The sequence below is a fragment of the Narcine bancroftii genome, chromosome 3, assembly GCF_036971445.1.
Source record: "Narcine bancroftii isolate sNarBan1 chromosome 3, sNarBan1.hap1, whole genome shotgun sequence".
Classification (NCBI taxonomy): Eukaryota; Metazoa; Chordata; class Chondrichthyes; order Torpediniformes; family Narcinidae; genus Narcine; species Narcine bancroftii.
This window is the reverse complement of record NC_091471.1, coordinates 189035971-189058580: the sequence shown is the minus strand read 5'-3', so window position 1 is coordinate 189058580 and position 22610 is coordinate 189035971. Positions and strand designations below refer to the sequence as shown.

Here is a 22610-nt window from a genome sequence, read left to right as displayed (position 1 = left end):
GAGGGCAACAAGCCACTGGAGTATAAAGGGCAAAAAATCTTCATTTATCCAGATATAAGTTTTGAACTCCTAAAGAAGAGAAAGGAGTTCAATACAGCAAAGGCGATTTTATGGAAGAAAGGGTATAAATTTATACGAAAGCATCCAGCGGTATTGAAAATATTTATTCCAGGACAACAAAACAGACTATTCTCGGATCCAGAAGAAGCACGAAAATTTGCAGAACAATTACAAAATAGACTGAGGGATGAAGACGTGTAATGAGAGTAAAAATGACCACGATTTATATGTATGTGGGTAAAGAGGTATAAGAGTGTATATGTATAATGTGCATACGTGAATGTATCCGTATATTATAGATATTATAGAAAATATAGATAGTATAGACAAGAATTAATAAGGGAAGGAAATGGAATAGAGGGAAAAGGAGGGAACTAAAAGAGTGACCTTTGTTACATATGAAAAGTGAAATCTTTTCTGGGGGGGGCTGGGTGGGGAGGAGTTGCGGTCACTGCAAAATCAGCTGACGCTTGCGAGTGAATTCGCAGACCCAAATGGAGAGGGGAGATGTGGTTGTCCGACAAGAGATAAAGGACAACTCAGGAGGGGAAGGGGAGATTGGGGCTAAAGAAGTTTTAAATAGGAGAATAAGGAAAATGTTTGATATTTTAGGAATGTTGTCTTATAAAGGGTTTAAAATAAGAAAACAGAAATGGAAAAGGAGGAAAGGTAATGATGGAAAAACGGAAAGGGAAGATAAACAAAGTATAAAATGGCTACGTTGAACTATATGACTTTAAATATTAATGGAATACATAACCAAATTAAAAGGAAGAAACTGCTAAATTTACTGAAAAAAGAAAAAAATGATATAGCATTTGTGCAAGAAACACACTTAACTGAATTGGAGCACAAGAAATTAAAGAGAGATTGGGTAGGACATGTAACAGCAGCATCGTATAATTCAAAAGCAAGAGGAGTGGCTATATTAATTAGTAAAAATGTGCCATTTAAAATAGAAGAGGAAATAATAGATCCAGCAGGGAGATATGTAATGATAAAATGTCAGATATATTCGGAGTTTTGGAATCTACTCAATGTATGTTCACCTAACGAAGAAGATCAAACGTTTATGCAAGATATCTTTTTGAAGGTAGCTAATACGCAAGGGAACATATTAATAGGAGGGGATTTCAACCTGAATTTGGATTCAAATATGGATAAAACTGGGAAAAAAACTAACAGAAAGAACAAAGTAACCAAATTTATAATTAAATCAATGGAAGAAATGTAACTTTTGGATATATGGAGGAAACAACACCCAAAAGAAAAGGAATATTCATATTACTCGGCTAGACATAAAACATACTCAAGAATAGACCTATTTTTGTTATCAGCTAGTATGCAAGATAGAGTAAGAAAAACAGAATATAAAGCTAGAATACTATCGGACCATTCACCCTTAATATTGACAGTAAAGCTAGAGGACATCCCTCCAAGAATGTATAGATGGAGATTAAACCCCATGTTACTTAAAAGGCAGGATTTTAGAGAATTTATTGAAAAACAAATAAAAATGTATTTTGAAATAAATACGGAATCAGTGGAAGATAAGTTTATACTATGGGATGCAATGAAAGCATTCATTAGAGGGCAAATAATAAGTTATGTAACCAAGATGAAGAAGGACTATAATCAGGAAACAGAGCAGTTGGAAAGGGAAATAGTAAATATAGAAAAAAATTTAGCAATGAAGGAAGATACAACTAAAAGAAGAGAATTGGCGGATAAAAAAATAAAATATGAAACACTACAAACATATAAGGTGGAGAAGAATATAATGAAGACAAAACAGAAATATTATGAACTGGGTGAAAAAACGCACAAAATCCTAGCATGGTATCTTAAGACAGAACAAGCTAAGAAAATGGTATTGGCATCAAGGAAAAAAGACAAACAAATTACATATAATCCAAAAGAAATTAAGGAAAACTTTAGAGAATTCTATGAACAATTATACCGAACTGAAAACAAAGGGAAAGAAGGGAAAATAGATGAATTTCTGACTAAAATTGAACTACCAAAACTACAAATAGAGGAACAAAATAAATTAACAGAACCATTTGGAATAGTAGAAATACAAGAGATAATAAAAAAATTACCAAATAATAAGACACCAGGAGAGGATGGATTCCCAATAGAATTCTACAAAACATTTAAAGACTTATTAATTCCGCCCCTCCTGGATGTAATCAACCAGATTGATGAAACACAAAGCTTACCAGATTCATGTAAAACAGCAATAATTACAGTAATACTAAAGCAAGGGAAAGATCCACTCATACCAGCGTCATATAGACCAATATCATTACTAAACACAGATTATAAGATAATAGCTAAACTATTAGCAAACAGATTAGCAGAGCATGTACCGAAAATGGTAAATTTAGACCAAACTGGATTTATCAAAAAAAGACGCACAACAGACAATATTTGTAAATTTATTAATTTAATTCATGCAGTAGAAGGAAATAAAGCACCTACAGTAGCATTTGATTTAGACGCAGAGAAGGCCTTTGACATAGTAGAATGGAATTATTTGTTCAAAGTATTGCAAAAATTCAGTTTACCGGAGAAGTATATTAATTGGATTAAAGCATTATATAAGGGACTGTTAGCGAAAGTGACAGTAAATGGACATGTATCAAAGCAATTTAACTTAAGCAGGTCAACGCGGCAGGGATGCCCACTATCACCGTTATTGTTTGCGTTAGCTATAGAACCACTAGCAGAATTTATAAGAATAGATAATAATATAAAAGGAATAAAAATAAAAGACAAGGAATATAAAATCAGTCTATTTGCGGATGATGTTATAGTGTACTTAACAGAACCAGAACTATCAATAAAAGAATTATATAAGAAATTGAAGGAATATGGAGAAGTGTCGGGTTACAAGATAAACATAAATAAAAGTGAAGCAATGCCTATGAATAATGCGGATTTCTCAAAATTTAAGAAGGAATCTCCATTTAGATGGCAAATGCAGGCAATAAGATACCTAGGTGTACAAATAAACAAAAATCTCGGCCAACTATATAAACTCAATTATTATCCACTAATGAAAAAATTACAGGACGATTTAGAGCATTGGAAAGATTTACCACTAACACTAATAGGAAGGATAAACTGTATTAAAATGAACATTTTTCCAAGGATATTATACTTATTTCAGGCATTGCCAATACAACTGACAGAAAAATTCTTCAAGGAGTTAAAGAAAATAATAAGGACATTTTTATGGAGAGGGGGGAAGCCGAGGATAGCACTAGATAAATTAACAGAATGGTATAAACAAGGAGGCTTACAACTGCCAAACTTTAAAAATTATTATAGAGCTGCACAATTAAGATACCTATCAGATTTTTATCAAACAAGGGAAAAACCAGACTGGACGAGATTAGAATTAGATAAAATAGGGGAAAAGATACCTGAACACATATTATATAAATGGGATGAAAAATTGGTACAACATAGAAGTTCTCCAGTATTACATCATCTCCTCAATATATGGAAGAAGATTAATGTAGAAAGAAATAAAACAAATTATCAATTACCAAAACTAATATTGACGCAAAACAAGTTACTCCCTTTTACAATAGCTAACCTTTCCTTTAGAGAATGGGAAAAAAAAGGGATTAAAAGAATAGAAAATTGTTTTTCAGGAAATAGATTCTTATCCTTTGAACAAATGAGAGATAAGTACAATATAACTGGAGATACAGCGCTGGCATATTACCAATTGAGATCCTACTTGAAGGATAAATTAGGAAGCAGTTTGAGTTTGCCAGAGGGAAGTAACCTTGAATATGTGATTACAGATACAATGTTAATCAAAAGATTTATAACAAATATGTTTATTAAACTGCAAGAAAAGGAGAATGAGGAAACAAATGGTAAAACTAAACAAAAATGGGAACAAGATTTAAATATAAAGATAAAAAAGGAAACATGGGAGAAATTATGTTCTGGAACGATGAGAAATACAATAAATACGAGGCTACGTATGATACAATATAACTGGATACACAGACTATACATTACACCTCAAAAGTTAAATAAATGGGACCCAACAGTATCTGATAGATGTTTTCGATGTAAAAAAGAAATGGGAACAACAATTCATGCGATCTGGACATGTGAGAAAGTAGAAAAATTTTGGGAAGATCTCAATCAGATATTAAATAAAATAACAGAAAACAATATACCAAAGAATCCAGAGATCTTTCTCCTAAATAACATAAAAAATAAAGAATTTGGAATTGATTTGGAGGATGCACAAAAAAGATTTGTTAAGATAGCTCTAGCCGTAGCAAAAAAATGTATTATGTCAACCTGGAAATTGGAAGATAATCTGAAAGTACAACAATGGTATATAGAAATGAATAAATGTATTCCATTGGAAAAAATAACATATAGTTTAAGAAATAATATTGAAATATTCGAACAAATATGGGAGCCTTACATTAAATACAATAGCGAAAACCTACCGGGGACAATCATTACCTAAGTTGATGGAAGGAGAAGGAAAGAAAAGAATGGACTCAGTAGAATTTCTGGTGTATTTTTGTTGAGTGACAACATTGTCTGACTGGTTTAATGTATCCTAGATTGTATACCTTAAATGGATGGGAGGGGGAGGGTGGGGGGGTGGGTTGGGAGGAGGGAGGCGGGGGGAGAAAATGTCACTGTATATGTGTGAAAAGGAAAAAGTGTGTATCATGGCTAATGTGATTTATGGTGTGAAAAATAAAAAAATTTAAAAAAAAAGAAAATATAATTTCCCCTATTTTTCAGCTTTTTTGACCAACGGCCATTCCGTATTTATGACATTATGGATAAATTGAAAATTAGTGATCCATAGTTTTTAAGCAGTTAAAGAACTGCTGAAGGAACTCAGGAGGTAAAATTTTTCAGTCACTGTAACACATCTCCTCCCCTTTATCAAGATCACAAAAACCATCGTTTTTATTTTATCTCTACTTTCTAAGTAGTGTGAGGAGATTTTCCATGTTGTCGGATACAGGAAGTGAATGTTGATTTGTGGAAGGAGAGCCTGAGGGAGCATCCACCTGACTAAATTGATGAGATGGAGGTGGAGAAGATAGGAGCCTCCCAGTTCCAGGGTGTCCAGATTTTCACAAGACTCTCCTAGAGCTAGAACATGGAAGCAACAGTCAAGAAAGAACACCAACACCTCTACTTTCTAAGGACTCTGAAGAGATTTGGCACATGGTCATATACTCTATCAAACGTCGACAGGTGCACTATGGAAAGTATACTGACTGGTTGCATTCTAAGCTGGTTTGGAAATTCAAGTGGTCAGGAATGCAGAAGATAGCAAATGTAGGTCCACTGAAGATATCAAAGTGAAGCAGTGCCTCAAGAAGGTAGCCAACACTCTGGTCACAACCTCTTCTCACTCCTAACTTTTGGCAGGAGATGCAGAAACCTGAAAACCAGAGCCTCAAGGTTCAAGAACAGTTTCTTTCCAAAAGCTTTCAGATTCTTGAATCTCCCCTTGATGCATTAATCGTAGACTCCTCCAACAGCAGAAAAGGACTGTCTGCACTATTTTGCACCAGGATTACTGTGAATATTTATTATCTATCTGTTTTATGTATTTGTTCTCTTTTTTAATTCAATCAAGTTTATTAATGTAGTTTTCTTTACAAGTATCTGTTCGGCTACAGCAAATAAGAATTCTGGTGCATGTGTACATTGTCCACTGTATATGACAATAAATATATTATGATTGCATTATCTTTATGTCATAGTGACAGAGTAAATTGTTCCAAACTGTGGTCATGCATCCATAGTTTCTGAAGGTCCTGCATTTAATTATGCAAGTCCCTGCCACCTTCATCTGTGGACTTCCCTGGCAAAGTCCTCAACTGAGTCTGCCGTAGCAGAATTTATAAGTGGCATTACATGACAGGGAGATGATACCTTGGGTAGTTTGGCTGTACTTAACTGTTTCATGGATTCAGTTTGGATCCCACTTCTAAATAGTTTAAGAAAGTGAAGCGTTGCTATCTCAGCGACCTAATTGATGTCTCAGAGTGACCTAGTGCCATATTTTATTATTATTATTATTAAGATGCCAAGTGGGTGTTCCCTGGCAAAGTAGGAAGGGTAAAACTGCAAGAATGGTTGAGAATTGAATAAGGGGAAGTACTAGATGTATGTTTACACAATCTCAAACTCATCAATTTAAAAAAAAAGACGATAAGAGATGTGAAATCTGAGAAAATTGATTAGGGGTGATCTTAACAATCATGTTCTATGGTTCCTGTGCTGCTTTTGAAAGCTAGTTGCCAGCCTTGATGAAGATCATTGGTAGGTGAGTGATGGGGCTGTATTGAATGGAATTGGATGTGAGGTTGGTAGTGTATTTGCTGAGAAATGGCTTTAATGATACCTTCACTGCAGCGAGTTACTTGCTCAAAGCCATTTCATGGTTTGTTTTTTTGCATTGAACCCACATACTTGGGATTTTCATCTCAAATTCAATTCACTACAAGTCTCCTCCCATTGTCTGAAGGAGGAACTTTTTTCTTCCATGTGTAAAGGATCTACCTCTTCTTCAATATCTCAGTCAACAATGGCTCCAGGGCCAAAGAAAAAAGGTGGGTGCCACCTCTTGCTCATCTTCAATCTTGTCTTTCAGTTGACAATAATGAAATACTTTACCACTTCCATTTAAGACATGCAGGCGTGGCTTTAAACTTCTCCACTTGCTTTTGCAATTGACAAAGTGCACCACACCTACAAACAGTGAGCTTAGAATTTAACGGGTTATTGAAATCAGGTTTCTGAAGTCAGAGTACGAATTTTGTGACTGTTCTGTACTGGATCAACTGGCATGTGTTAATTGTACACTGTGATCCCAGGACTTGTTTACCAAGTCCTTCTACCTTGTGAGTGGGAAGGGAAGGATGAGTATCACTGCTCTAGACCCAATTGTTACTGAAATATTTTGCTTGAGAAAAATTGTCATTGGCCCATTTCCTTTGGAGTTATGAAACCGTGAACATAACGAGTCAATTAGGTTCGATTAAAACAGTGGTTTTCAAATTTTTTTCTTTCCAACCACACCCCACCTTAAGCAATCCTTTACAAATCACAAATCACAGAGCATCTATGGCATAGGGAATACTTAAAGTGGTGTGTGAGTGGAAAGAAAGAGTTGAGAACCACTGTTCTAGGGAGTCACAATAGGAGAGTTAAGGAAATCATAATAATCAATCTGTGATAGAAAGTTTGGAAATTGTGGTATAGAAATTTAGTAATGGAGCAATGTTTGCACTTGTTAGTAATCATATGATTCCTTAAAATGGCCAAAAAAAGGAAATTTGTGCAATTCTCCAGCCAGAAGTAAGACACTCATTGAGATATTATATAACAAACAATGGCTGAATAGGTATTAGATTCTTTCCATTCTTCAAATAATGAGAGGGGATGGGGTTCTGGCACGGGAGGGGGACTTCAAAATTATATTGGGGATTAGTGGCAAAGCAATTTAAATAGTATTAGCATTGGCCAAGCACAGTAGCCTTTTAGTTTTTTTTTGCCATTTTAATTGCCGTCTAGCATACCTGAATATGCAGGCCTATGTTTCTCCACTGATACAGCAAACTCTGAAATGGTTTCATGTTTTCATTATATTTTGTTCACTTGCATGGGGATTTTATCAAGGTCTATAAAATATTGCATAATGGAAACTTGGAATATTACTTTCAGATACCAAAGCATAGATTTAAAACTGTGAAAAGGAGTGATAGAAGAAAAAGTAAATTTGCCATGTAAATTGGAAGAGCTAATAAATAATTATTCAAATACATTTGGAGATTTAAAATAAAATTAAAAGATGCATGAGCTTCAATTGTCTTGATGATAATTTTTTTGGTCATTTATGCAAATTATGCTGTGTTTCTGCATCAAGTTACTTATCCAAAAGAAATCCCCCCCCTTTATATCTTATTTTTTTCTGCAGAATGAAAGCCACCAAACAAGAGAAAGGATCAAACTGCAAATCATGTCCAGCAGTTCATCCTTGTCCTGTATGTGGAACAGATGGCCATGTCTACTCATCTCTGGTAAGAATAAATTTACAAGAAAAACAATAAATTTGGGGTATTTGGTGAAAAATGTCTTTGTTCATCTGTATAAAATCATGTTATATAATGTATTATTGTGATTACCTCAATTTGTCATACATTTATTATAAAATCCTAAGATATGTAGCATTGGTTTTTAATAGAAATAGTAATGTCTATTATTTTTTAGCATCTAACAAACCAATCCATAAAATAGCTTGAGATTGTTAATATATGTCTTACGGTGAGGGCAAAATGAAGAGTTGTGTGGCAACTCTCCTTGATCAAGGGAAAGACACTCATTGAGATATATAATAAACAGACAGTACGGTTGGCACCAGTTAGCACCAGTGATAATGACTGGACCTGAGTTCGAATCCCACGCTGTCTGTAAGGAGCTTGTACGTTCTCCCCGGCGCTGTGATTTCCTCCCAGCTTTCAAAAACGTACCGGGTGTAAATTGGGTGGTGTGGACTCAAAGGTCTGAATTGCCCTGTTACAGTGCTGTATGTCTAAATTTAAATTTAAACACAAAGCACACATTGTAAACAGTTTTACATTAAATAATAATCAATTAATGCAACAATCCTCCTCCAAAAAAATACAAACTGATCAGACTTGCTGGTTTGTGCATTATTTTCAAGGTGGAGTCCTGAATATTCATTAGGCTATGCCAGGTCTTACTGGGAAAAGATTCCATCTACTAATAAAACATTTCACATGGAATATGGTAAACCTGGAATATTACTTCAAAATAAGAAAATAACATTGCAAAGTATCAATTCAAAATCTATGGGGAAAAAAGCATAAAAAGATATTAAGAAAATGTTCTTTGGGAAATGTTATAGATATTAAGCTATATCTAACTATAGTTGTTTACACACTATCCTAATCCCTTCACCTGACCCCATGTCATTTAAGATTTACTGTATACATTGTACTGTAATCCAGTTATAAGCTTCATCTATGCCTTGCATGCTTCCATCCTCCATATGTTTGTTTTTCTAATTATTCCCTCAATGTAATAATTACTGTGGTAAGTTAAAGTATTTAACTAGCTGGTCTTAAAATTGGCCATTTTCTTGACCTAGGTGTTTAAAATTGTTGTGAATTTGGATGGTTGAACCAAAAGTTCACGTAACCTTTTGCCCTGTTGTCTCTTATGTATTTGTGAATTCCATGTTGATCAGCGTCTTTCAGGCAGTGGAGAATTTTTAAAGTTCCTCTGTGCATAGTTATGAGCCCAGAGGACCTCAAAACCCAGCAGCAATAGATATTCACCAAGACAAATGGTTACTTAAACAAAAGTTGCTTTTAATTATCTTTAAACATGAAAACAGTATCACACTTTTACTTAATTAACCTAATTTAACCCCCTTCTAATTCTAAGTGCACGTGTATGTAATGTGTGTGTGAATTCAGAAATGTTCTTTGGTTCACAGTCCAATCTCAGTTCTCATTCCTCCAAGTTCACTGGTTGCAGGGAATTCTTATACTCTGCAAGGAATTTAACATTTATAAAGTTCACCAGGCTTTGGTGCTTGAAAGGTAAATGGTTACTGCTCAGGAAGGTTCTTGTCGGTTTTCAGAGAGAGATGTTGTTGTTCCAGGACATCCACAACTGATGTACTTCCATCAGCCACTTAAGTATCTTGCTGACTAAACATGCCTCTTCAGGGTTCTCCAGATGATAACCTCTTTTTTTCAGGTCACCACAGAGTACCTTTTTGTTTCTCTTATTCCAAATGAAACATTAGACAGCCAGACCTCTCCTCTCCTCTTGCATGAACCACAAGGGCTTTGGCTAGGCCATCTTCCAAATGGGGTTTTCCACAAGCTTGCCACCTGTTCTGTTCCAGTCCCAGCTGCTGTTGCTCACTGTAACACTGCAGAAATGATCTCTGTGTGTGTGTGTATGTGTCTCTCTCTCTCTCTCCCTCTCTCTCCCTCTCTCTCTCTCTCTCTCTCTCAGAGAGAGAGAAAGAGAGAGAGAGAAAACCTGTTTGACTCTCTGTGCTTGCAAAACCACATGACTCTCTTCGAACAAACAAGTTCTCTTCCAGACAATCTGTGGCTCCAACTAGATATTTCATCTGTTGCTTTTTGTAAACGATAATCCATTAGTGAAGTCTCTTGAGCACTCTTCAAAGCTCTTGCAAAAGCTGTGGAGCCAATATGTCTAGCATGCGGCAGAGCTCCAATATTTTAAATAAGATCTGTTTTAAAGTGTTTGTATGTGACCTACCCTAACAAACCTTTCCAAATTTATCTCCCTAAAACATATCTATATACTCAATCACAGCATCCTGCATCCACATCTCCCATGGTTTGTTTGGATGGCATTTACAGTTGCCCTTGAGTAAAATATAATATAAAGACAATGATGTACTTAGTGCAAATGAATGAATTTGGTAAATCAGGTAGGTAAGGAGGTAAATAAAATTTACAGAATACTGGCCTTCATCAATGGGGGCATAGGATGCAAAAGGAAGGATGATACAGCTTTGTAAAATATTGGTGAGGCCATACCTGGAATATTGCATGGGGCTAGTGTAAATGAGTACTTGATGGCGATATGGACAGGTGGGCCTGTTTCTATGCTGAGTGTCTCCTTGACAAGCACTTCAGCTCACTGAATACATGCTAACTATTACATAACCAGTCATGTTCTTTTATTTTATTCTCCCCTTGTTCTCATTAGTTCCTCACAAGCAAACCCCTTCCCCAATTCCTACCACTGTCCCACACAGGGGGGTCAATTAACAATTGGCATTTAATCTGCCAATTTGCACATCTGAGATGTAGGAAGAAACTAGAACACCTGGAGGAAACCCATATGGTCATGAGAAGATACAATTTCCACAGAGATGGTAGAGAGGTCAGGATTAAACTTGGGTTGCTGGAACTGTGAGGCAGCAATTCTATCAACTGTGCCACTACAATTCTGCATTAAGTCACTCAAAGGATGCCTGTTTGAGATTACTTACAAAACTCATTTGATTTCTCAGCTGTTTCATTGCCAAAATTGAATTTTTGAAGTTCAAGCATGTAGATTTCAAATGCCATGTGTGTCATTGTAGGTAGCTTAGATGGAGCTTGGGAGTCATGAATGAATAATTTGCAGTATATCTCATGAAAAATTAAGCTTTTCTGCATCTTGTTGTCTTGGCTAAAAACATTTTAATCAGTCATATTATTTGCAACTGAAAACAACCTATCTCCATTGTAAACATCCTCACCTCTCTCTCTTCACAAATAATACTCTTGGAAGTGTTTCTGTGAACTTAGTTTCTGAGAGCTTAAATCCCTCCATATGATCATTATCCTGCTTAACTACTCATCATAACAAAGTTGGCGTTCGTTTCATTGCTTCCACAAAGCTTAAACCTGTTTAATTTAATTCCACTGATATCCATTGAAACAATCTGATGTATAGCAATATATTAGTATTCCATTGAATGAGTATGCATGTAGTTTACTGGAACACCGCATCACTTCCATTAATATTTGCACCATGTATTTTCACGTCACAGTTTCTTTAGCAACTTTTTAGATGATTATTTATTCTAGCATTTTTATAATGACCTCAGTCACTAGAATGGAATAAAGTGAAGAGAACTAAATTATAATTCTAACAGCGTTCTAGAGCCAAGCCAGTGATCCAGGGAAACCAAAATTACATGAAATCAATGGTCTGATGAATAATTATATCAAAAGTCAAACACAAATTACAGTACTATCTATTCATGCGTGTATTTGTGTGCTGCCAGTGTTCTAGCTCATTAAAAAAAATTACACGTGGAAAGAGCTTGCCGTTATCATGAGTTGATTTCTAGAATTGTGTGAAGGAGAACAATATTTCTACTAATCAGAATTGACTTTTTGTACTGTGGAAAGAACTAAAATTGATTAAATTGCTCCAAAAAATTGAAAGCAGAGAAGAGATGCAATAATTTTGAATGTATAATACATACAAGTTTTAATTATGCTATTAAGAAGTTTATTACCTAGTTAGCTATTCATTTTCAAACTCAATTATCCCTCTAAGTTTCCTTTTTAAAACTTCGTATCTACAATGTGTTGATCCCAACTCAAAAGAGACCATTTCCTTCTTTGATTAATCTAATGGCATGCATATTTATTTTTATATCTAAAATATAAAAATAATTAATTTGGGATTACCCAACTCATTTCATATTAAATTTCCTTCCAGAGCAGGGGTCTTTCATTCTGTCAGTTCGCTGCATTTAATTCCAGCCTAACCACCAATCTGCCATCATGACACATGTTTAAATTACTTTAATTTAGGACTTTATTTTATCCCATTGTGAACCTTGAATACTGTTGGGATTCTGGTCATTTTTACTTACATTTTTAACTGCAAACTATTGGCATTCTGAATGGTGTTTTTTTTTCTAATTATAACAGCAAGGAACTCTCATCAAATAGAAGGCTTACCTCATACATATATTAAATGTAGCAGGCACATGATGGAGTCACTGAGCCATTTGACCCCATGACATGAAATAACTACCTAAAAACACTGCACATCTCACTTTCTTAAAAGAAAATAGTTATTTCTGATTCAATCAACTTTCATGGTAAATTTGACTTTCTTAATTCCATAATGTTTGTGACATTGGACTTGATTTTGATGCTGAGGAACTTGTAACCTCTTAATTTAATTCTGGCCTTGGATATGAAATGTAATTGACTCTTTAGTCAACATTAAAATAGACTCAATGTCATACATTAGTTTAGAGTCTTAAAGGAATACCTTTAGAGCAATCATTTGGTGTACATGATCAATACTAACATGATTTTCAATATGAACCAATAATCTTTTAAAACTATAGATGAGGATGACATTGGTACCTTGCTTAGCACTCACAGCATATTCCCAGGAAGGAGAACATAAGTGAAATCAGTGTTAACAAGGTTCTTAACAGCATTACGTACAGAATGATCTGTTGATCAAGTTAAGGTGAGCTAAGTTTATTATTGTCTGATTGCAGAAGTTCAATCTGATGAAACAGCGTTCTCTGGTCCTCGGTGAAAAACCAGACACAACACATACAAACTACTTGGATTTCACTTAACTAATGACCTATCATGGGCACTCAACAACTGCTTGCTTGTCAGGAAAGTGCAACAACGACAGCACTTCCTGAGAAGATTGAAACGGAAAAAGATACTGGGTACCACTATGCCAACCTTCTATAGGAGCTCTATTGAGAGTGTCCTGGCTGGCTGCATCACAGTGTGGTATGACTGCTGTAGAGAAATGGATCGGAGGTCAATGCACAGAACCATAAGAGTGGCTCCCATCAGGGAAGAGATACAGGAGTATTAGAAGCAGCACCACTGGGCCGAGGAACAGCTTCTTCCTATGGGCAGTGAGAATGACATTAACCATCCGAGATTCTGATTTGTACAAAACAATGTTTTTTAATTTATTTATTTGTATACATATAATACTTGTCCTGCATATGTATTATTTGTCTGTATGTGTATTATGTCTGGTTGTGTGTCTGCATGTTTTGCTCCGAGGACCAGAGAACACTGTTTTGTTATGTTTTACTTGAAAAATCAGATGACAATAAACATGACTACTTACTGCCAAACAATATATGTACAGGACAAGTATTCATATATACAAATAAATAGTTTCATAGTATGATAGAATGAGATATAAATGGTTAGTGTGAGCAGTTCCTTTGGTTGTTCAGCATTCTCACTGCCCATGGCTAAAAGCCATTTCTCAGCCTGGTGGTCCTGGCTCTGATAATCCTGCATCTCTTTCCAAACAGAGAAACTAAAAGATGGAAGGAGTCCTCAATGATTTTGCATGCCCTGTTCAGATAAACAATCCTAGTAGATCACATTGATTGTGGGGAGGGAGAATCCAGTGATCCGTTCTGCCATCCATATGGTCCTGTGGACGATTGACCTCCGATCCATTTCTCTGCAGCAACCATACCACTCTGTGATGCAGCCAGCAAGGATGCTCTCAATAGAGCTCCTGTAGAAGGTTATCATGATGGTGGCCAGTAGCCTTGCCTGCTTCAGTCTTCTCAGGACGTGCAGTCGTTGTTGAGTCTTCCTGATAAGTGAAGAGTAGTTACGAGTCCACAATAAGGTCAGTAGTTAAATGGACTCCCAAGGAACTTGGTACTCTCCACCACAGAGTTATTAATGTGTAGAGGAGGATGGCCATTTCTGGTCCGCTTGAAGCCCATGATCATCTTCTGCGTCTTGTCCACATTGAGACCCAACTTGTTACTCCTGCACTACACCACAAGATTTTCAACCTCTTCTCTGTAGTGCGACTCATTGTTGCTGATGACATCAAAGTTGTTGCAGAAACCTGGTGCACATCTCTGCCCTTGAAGGTGATGCATACTGCTGTCCAGGAATCCAAAACAAATTTTGATCCTTGGGATCAATGAAGCACCTCATGACTCATGGTGGAGAGGCTGCCTTTGAGGGGTCAAGTCGTTCCCTCTCTTTATTTGGTTACCATGTTCTCCTCAGCTTGAAAATTTATCTGCAGTAACAAGCTCACTTGTCAACAATCACCATGGAGCTTGTTGCATAGAGATGTCAACAGGCCAGGGAGACAGCCGCCTACATCACCTCCAACCAGAAATGAGGACCCGTGTGTGGCGGCTGCCAGTCCCCACCACTGGTCACGTTCATGGCGCCAGCCAGGCTTCACCAATGAGACGCACATCTCAATATTGTGGCCACACCATTACCCCTTGCCCACTGAATACAGCCACTCCACACCAACTTGTATTCATTGCACCAGCAGAAAGCTCAAGGATTTATGCCAGTTCTCACATTGCAACTCATAACAAGAGAGAGGGCAAGCTTTTGTGGCAGGTTCCTGGCATTTGGTTTCTCAGCCCAGCAGCACAAGCAGAACACATCTTGTGGTTGAAATGTGAATGTTCAGACTGCAGGACCAAGAGCATTATAGAGAATCACTGCTGTGCTGGATAGTGGTACCAGTGTACTTTACTGAAGCCTCATTGCTGAGTGCCATAGATGTTCTTTAGTTTGGTCGCTATAGCTCTCACACTCTGTTAAAATTGCTTTTATTTATCTCAAAAGCATTGCTACATTTCCGCTCTCAAAGTTACTTGCATTTAGAAAGGGATAATACTCTACCAGAGTACCCAGGCAACATCATAGAACTATAGTAGGTTAGAATATTTACTTCTTGATGGCTTCTTTTAACATACATACAGACGTCTCTGACACCCCTTGGAAAGAGGATGATACAGAGGAATCAATAGATGTTTGATCAAATTACAAAGAATTCACAATCAACATCAATTTTGCAAGGGTTCTTAGCGAACCAAAAACCTACCTCAATTTTTCAATGGTGCCATTGAAAATATTTGATTTTATATCTCAATTGATGTCTTCTATATAAATGAAAGAAACACTTGATATCAAACCATAGCAAGAGTTCAATAAGGAAAAGGGCAGACCAGTTGATGGGTAGAGCAATTTGTAAATGGGGAGGCTCAACAGGAGGATATAAAGTGTGTAGGGGTGGGGGGGGCGGGGTTGAGGGGCAAGAGGAACACAAAATATCACTGTCTAGTTAGGGGTTAAGAAAAATGCCAAAGTATTTAAAATATACCCTGTATTAAGAAGAAGAGGATAACTAGAAAAAGTCAAGGAAACATTATGAACCAAAGGGGCATCTGGGAATGAAGCCAAAAGAGATGTGAATGCTTCTCAATTGTATTAACTGAGGAGAATTTTGTTGTTGTTTGACAGTTCAGGGAGGGGGACAGTGAAATTATAGAAAGCCATTAAACAGAGAATATATCAATACAGAAGGGATATTGGCCACAGATGTGGTTCTATGTGCCTGGAGGAGAGCAAATCTTGTGCCTTTATTCAAGAAGATCAGCAGATTACAAGCCTATGAATCTAATGACAGTGGTAGTGATGTTATTGGAAAATATCTGAGAGGTTGGATTAACCTGTTATACATGAATACAAAAAATGTTACTAGCTAAAATACTGACATGGATACATGGCAAGCAGGAAGCAGAGTGGAAATAAATGGGTCCTTTTCAGATTGGCAGGCAGTTACTAATAGCACACCACAAGGGTCATTGCCAGCACCCTAGCTATTTAAAATATATTACTGATGAACTAAATGAAAAAAATTGAATGTAAAAATATTGATAAATTTGCAGATAACACTAAGTTGGTGGTAATGTAAGCTGTGAGGAAGATTCCAAGAGGCTACATGGGGAAACAAAGAATTTTTTTTATTTTCTAGTTGTCATGTAATTACCTACAACCCAGACAGACTGTACACCTGAGAGGCTTTTTTGGACCCTGCTCACTACCTACGTTTAAATATAGTTTTGCATCAACAGCAAACTTTGATAGATTATGTATAATAAATCTCCTCATTAAATTAATGATATAGATAGTGAACAGCTGGGTCAAAGCAATGATTGTGTGACAGGACAAAAGCACTGCTCAGTAACATAACATAACATAACAATTACAGCACGGAAACAGGCCATTAGGCCCTTCTAGTCCGCACCGAACCAAACACTCCTCTCTAGTCCCACCTACCTGCACAATGACCATAACCCTCCACCTTCTTCTCATCCATATACCTGTCCAGCTTTTTCTTAAATAATAAAATTGACTCTGCCGCCACTATTTCTCCCGGAAGCGCATTCCACACCGCTATCACTCTCTGAGTAAAGAAGTTCCCCCTCATGTTACCTCTGAACCTCTGCCCCTTAACTCTTAACTCATGTCCTCTTGTTTCAATCTCTCCTACTCTTAACGGAAATAGTCTATCCACATCCACTCTGTCTATCCCTTTCATAATCTTAAATACCTCTATCAAATCCACTCTCAACGTTCTACGCTCCAAAGAATAAAGACCTAATCTGCCCAATCTCTCCCTGTACTCTAGATGCTTAAACCCAGGTAACATTCTGGTAAATCTTCTCTGCACTCTCTCCACTCTGTTTATATCCTTCCTATTATTAGGTGACCAGAACTGTACACAGAACTCTAAATTAGGCCGCACCAACGCCTTATACAATCTCAATATCACTTCCCAATTCCTATATTCCATGCAATGATTGATAAAGGCCAGCATACTAAAAGCCTTCTTCACCACCCTATTCACATGAGTTTCTACCTTCAGGGAATGATGTACCGTTACTCCTAAATCCTTCTGCTCTTCTGTATTCATCAATGCTCTCCCATTTACTATGCATGTCCTGTTCTGATTCTTCTTACCAAAATGAAGCACCTCACACTTATCGGCATTAAATTCCATCTGCCATTTTTCAGCCCACTTTTCTAAGCAGCCCAAATCCCTCTGCAATCCTTGAAAACCTTCTTCATTATCCACTATTCCACCTATCTTTGTATCGTCTGCATATTTACTAATCCAATTCACCACCCCATCATCTAGATCATTAATGTATATAACGAACAACAATGGGCCCAATACAGATCCCTGAGGCACACCACTGGTCACCGGCCTCCAACCTGACAGACAATTTTCCACTACCACTCTCTGGCCTCTCCCTTTCAGCCAATGTTCAATCCATTTGACTATCTCAAAATTTATACCTAAAGACTGCACCTTCCTAACTAACCTTCCATGTGGTACCTTATCGAAGGCCTTACTGAAGTCCATACAGACAACATCCACCGCGCTACCCTCATCCACATTCCTAGTCACCTCTTCAAAAAATTCAATCAGATTGGTCAAACAGGACCTTCCGCTCACAAATCCGTGTTGAGTGCTCCTGATCAGACCCTGTCTATCCAGATATTTATAAGTACTATCTCTAAGAACTTTCTCCATTAATTTACCTACCACAGACGTCAAACCTACAGGCCGATAATTGCCAGGCTTCCTCCTTGAACCCTTTTTAAATAACGGAACCACATGCGCAATACGCCAATCCTCCGGCACTATCCCCATCTCTAATGACATTTGGAAAATTACAATCAGAGCCTCTGCTATTTCCTTCTTTACTTCTCTCAATGTCCTGGGGAAGATCCCATGTGGTCCTGGAGACTTATCCACCTTTATATTCCTCAAAAGCCCTAACACTACATCTTTCGTAATCACTATATTTTCCATATTTACCCAATTTGCTTTTTTTATCTCACATATCCCAATATCCTTCTCCTTGGTGAATACCGAAGAAAAGAAACTGTTCAATATCTCCCCCATTTCTCTAGGCTCCACACACAGTTTTCTGCTCTGATTCTCTAAGGGACCAATTTTGTCTCTCGCTTTCCTTTTACCATTAACATATTTGTAGAACCCTTTTGGATTAATTTTCACCCTGCTTGCTATAGTCTCCTCATACCTTCTTTTAGCTTTCCTAATTCCTCTCTTAAAATTCCTCTTACATTCAATGTATTTTTCAAACATCTCCTTAATTCCATGCTTCTTATACCTAATGTACGCCTCCCTTTTTCTTCGAACCAAGTTTCCAATATTCCTTGAAAACCAAGGCTCTCTCAAACCTTTTGCCCCTCCTTTTAACCTAACAGGAACATAAAGCTTTTGCACTCTCAAAATCTGATCTTTAAAAGACTTCCATCTCTCTACTACATCCTGCCTATAAAACAAATTGTCCCAATGCACACCCTGTAAGTCCTTTCGCATCTCCTCAAATCTAGCTTTTCCCCAATCAAAAACCTCAACCCTTGGCCCTGATTTCTCTCTTTCCATAATGACATTGAAGCTGATGGCATTATGATCACTGGACCCGAAGTACTCGCCAACACTAACCTCCGTCACTTGACCCATCCCATTTGCCAACAGTAGATCTAACACTGCTCCTTCTCCGGTCGGCACCTCTACATATTGTTGTAAAAAACTATCTTGCACACATTTCACAAACTCTAACCCATCCAGCCCTTTCACAAAATGTGTTTCCCAATCTATATGTGGAAAATTAAAATCTCCCATAATTACAACCCTGTGCTTATCACAAATATCCACTATCTCCCTACAGATTTGCTCCTCTAGGTCTCGGTCCCCTCCGGGTGGTCTATAATACACCCCTACAAGTGTAACTTCGCCTTTCCCACTCCTCAGTTCCACCCAAATAGCCTCCGTGGACGAGCCCTCTAATCTATCCTGCCTAAGCACCGCTGTAATATTCTCCCTGACAAGCAATGCAACACCACCTCCTCTTGCCCCTACGACTCTATCACACCTAAAGCAACGAAACCCAGGGATATTCAGCTGCCAATCACATCCCTCCTGCAACCATGTCTCACTAATCGCTACCACATCATACTTCCAAGTATCAATCCACACCTTCAGCTCATCCACCATTTTTACAATACTCCTGGCATTAAAATATATGAATTTCAGAGATTTCCCATTTCTTAATCCCTGTTTTCCCTCATCTTTAATAACAACATTATTTCCTTTTCCTGCCAATTGCCCTTCATCTTCTTCCAGAGCATTTCCTTTCTCTATCACCTGCCCATCCATTTTCAAATACTTACTACAAACTTTCTTTGCTTGCATTCTAACCTTCTCCTTACTGCTCTGTACTATTTTGCTCCCCCCCCCAACCATTCTAGTTTAAAGGATCCTGAGTAGCCCTAGCAAATACCCCTGCCAGATTTCTGGTCCCCCTGGGATTTAAGTGTAACCCGTCCTTACTGAAAAGGTCACATCTTCCCCAAAAAAGGTCCCAGTGATCCAGAAACTTGAAACCCTGCCCCTTACTCCACCCCTTCAGCCACGTAAGACGAACTTTTATTACAAGTCACTTTTTTGCACTTGGATTATGATGCATATTTATTATCTACCTTAATGTATTTATTGTCTTTTTTTTTAAATTAAACTAATTTTACTTTTCTTTTTTTACAAATACCTCTTTGGCTACAAAGAGTTTTGCTGCATATGTATCATGTATTTAACAATAAACTTGGGCAGCACAGTTAGTGTAGTGATTAACACAATATTACTGCAATGTTGACGCAAGTTCAAAATCAGCACTGTCTGTAATGACTTTGTATGTTCTCCCCGTGTCTGCATGGGTTTTCTGCGCGCTCCAGTTTCCTCCCATATTCTGAAGACCAAAGAATTGGTCCAAAAGAATTTGGGCAACACAAGCTCATGGTCTAAAAGGGCCAGTTACTATGCACTCATAGCAGTAACAAATAAACAAGGATTTAACTTCCACAGTACCCATCTACCCCACTGACACAGCACACTAATAACCAGTAAATTAATTACAACTTCCAATTATATCTATCAAATGGTGCTGATTTCCAGCATCGATGTCAGCTTGGGATCCAGGATCGGCTTATTGCAGTCAGCCCTCCAGTGCAGCCTGGACTACAGTGATGGCTTGGAGGCAGCAGCCAACAAAGAGAGGACAAGCAGGCTCGACATGTGGCTTTTCAATGCAGGGCCCATTCACGTGACTTGCAAAGACCAATTGTGCATGAGCCTCACCTGTGGGCTGATCTAACCTGGAGGACCAATCACATATCAGCTGAAAGAGCCAATCACACATCAGCTTCACAGGTGGGCAGATCTAACCCTTGACTAGCAGGAGAGATGGCATCTGATTAGGTTCCAGCCGAAGAAGTCACATGACAAGGCAATCCATATTCCGACCAGACATAAAGGTCACATGACCCTCCACAATCCACACTCCATTCCACCCCTCGGAAATCACCGCACCATGCTGATCCATTTACAGCCTAGTACCCCAAGGAAGTAGTTGTATTACACACAGCCCATCCCATTGATAGCCTGCCAACAAAAAGACACCGGGGTGTAGGAATGGGGTGTAAATTGGGTGACATGGACTTGTGGGCCGAAATGGCATTTATATCTGGATGATAATGTGGTAAATTGGATCACCAAATTTACAGATGACACAATGGTTGGAGGTGTTGTGGACTGCGAGGAAAGCTTTCAAAGCTTACAGAGGGTTCTGGACCAGCTGATAAAATGGGATGAAAAATGGCAGGTGGAATTTAATGCAGACAATTGTGTTGCTCTTTGGAAGGACAAACCAAGGTAGGACATACACTGTAAATGATAGGACACTGAGAAGTACAGTTGGACAGAGGGATTGGGAAATACAGATACTTAATTCCCTGAAAGTCGTGTCACAGGTAGATAGGGTTGTAAAGAGAGCTTTTGGCATATTGACCTTTATAAATCAAAGTATTTATTATTGGAGTTTGAATGTTATAGTAAAATTGTTTAAGACATTGGTGAGGCCAAGTTTGGAGTATTGTGTGTGAGTGCTGCTTTGGTCACCTAACTACATGAAAGATTGCAATAAGATAGAGTGCAGAGAAGATTTGCTAGGATGTTGCCTGGACTTCAGAAGCTGAGGGACAGGGAAAAGTTAAACATGTTAGGACTTAATTCTCTGGAGCATAGAAGAATGAGGGGAGTTTTGATATAGGTACCTAAAATTGAGAGTGGTCTAGACAGAGTAAATGTAGGTAGACTTTTTTCCACTGAGGGTAGGTGAAATACAAACCAGAGGACATGGTTATGGGTGAAAGGGGAACTTCTTCACACAGAAAGTGGTGGGAGTGTGGAATGAGCTGCCAGCAGAAATGGTGTTTAAGGCCCAATTTTAATTTTGTGGCATAATTTGGGCAGGTGCACGGATTGGAAGGGTATAGAGGGCTATGGACTAGGTGCAGGTCAGTGGAACTAGGGAGAATAATAGTTTGGCACACACTAGAAGGACCAAAGAACTTTTTTTCTGTGCTGTAATGTACTAAATAAACTTGTCCCACACTTACCACAACATAAGACAATTTCTAGATAATTGAGTATGTTGATATCTGCTGTAATTATACATTGGAGGGTAGAGCTTCCACTAAGGGGTATACCTGAAAGTTAGGTGCAAATGGTGCTTAATATGCACTACCTGTATTTTGCTTACATTAATTTTATAGGTCAGGTTTCTGTTTACAGGATTTACCTTCCAATTGCATCAATATAATGGAGGAGTGTAATATAATGTAATACATTTTTTTCTCTTTCTGTACAAAATATTGTCAAACTGCTACAGTTTTATTCATTTGGCTATAAATAAATTTATTCTAAGAAGGATACGTTTATAAAGAGGATTTGTAAAAATGGATACGTTACCTATTACTTTGATAGGTAGAGTAAATTGTGTTAAGATGAACATTTTTCCTCAAATGCAGTATTTATTTCAATCGAATTAAATGTTTGTATTAGAAAATTGTTATCGAAAGGGAAAATGGCTGGGGTTTTTTTGGAGAAATTGATGTGGAAATGCGATTCAGAAGGTTTACAGGTCTTCAATGTTATAAATAATTATAAAGTAGCACAGTTGAGATTTATTAATGTATGATTTAAATAATGTTCCAGCATGGGTAAATATAGAAATTGATAAAATA

General features: G+C 37.5%; 1 protein-coding gene across 2 annotated transcripts in view; it reads left to right on the top strand.

Annotated features, from left to right (window-relative positions):
- spock3 (SPARC (osteonectin), cwcv and kazal like domains proteoglycan 3) overlaps positions 1–22610 on the top strand; it is a 493731-nt gene that overhangs the window by 323634 nt on the left and 147487 nt on the right. For both annotated transcript variants that reach the window (XM_069926142.1, XM_069926141.1), the window contains exon 5: positions 8057–8159. In XM_069926142.1, coding sequence (XP_069782243.1) covers positions 8057–8159 — 103 coding nt within the window. The remainder of the gene's footprint in view (positions 1–8056; positions 8160–22610) is intronic.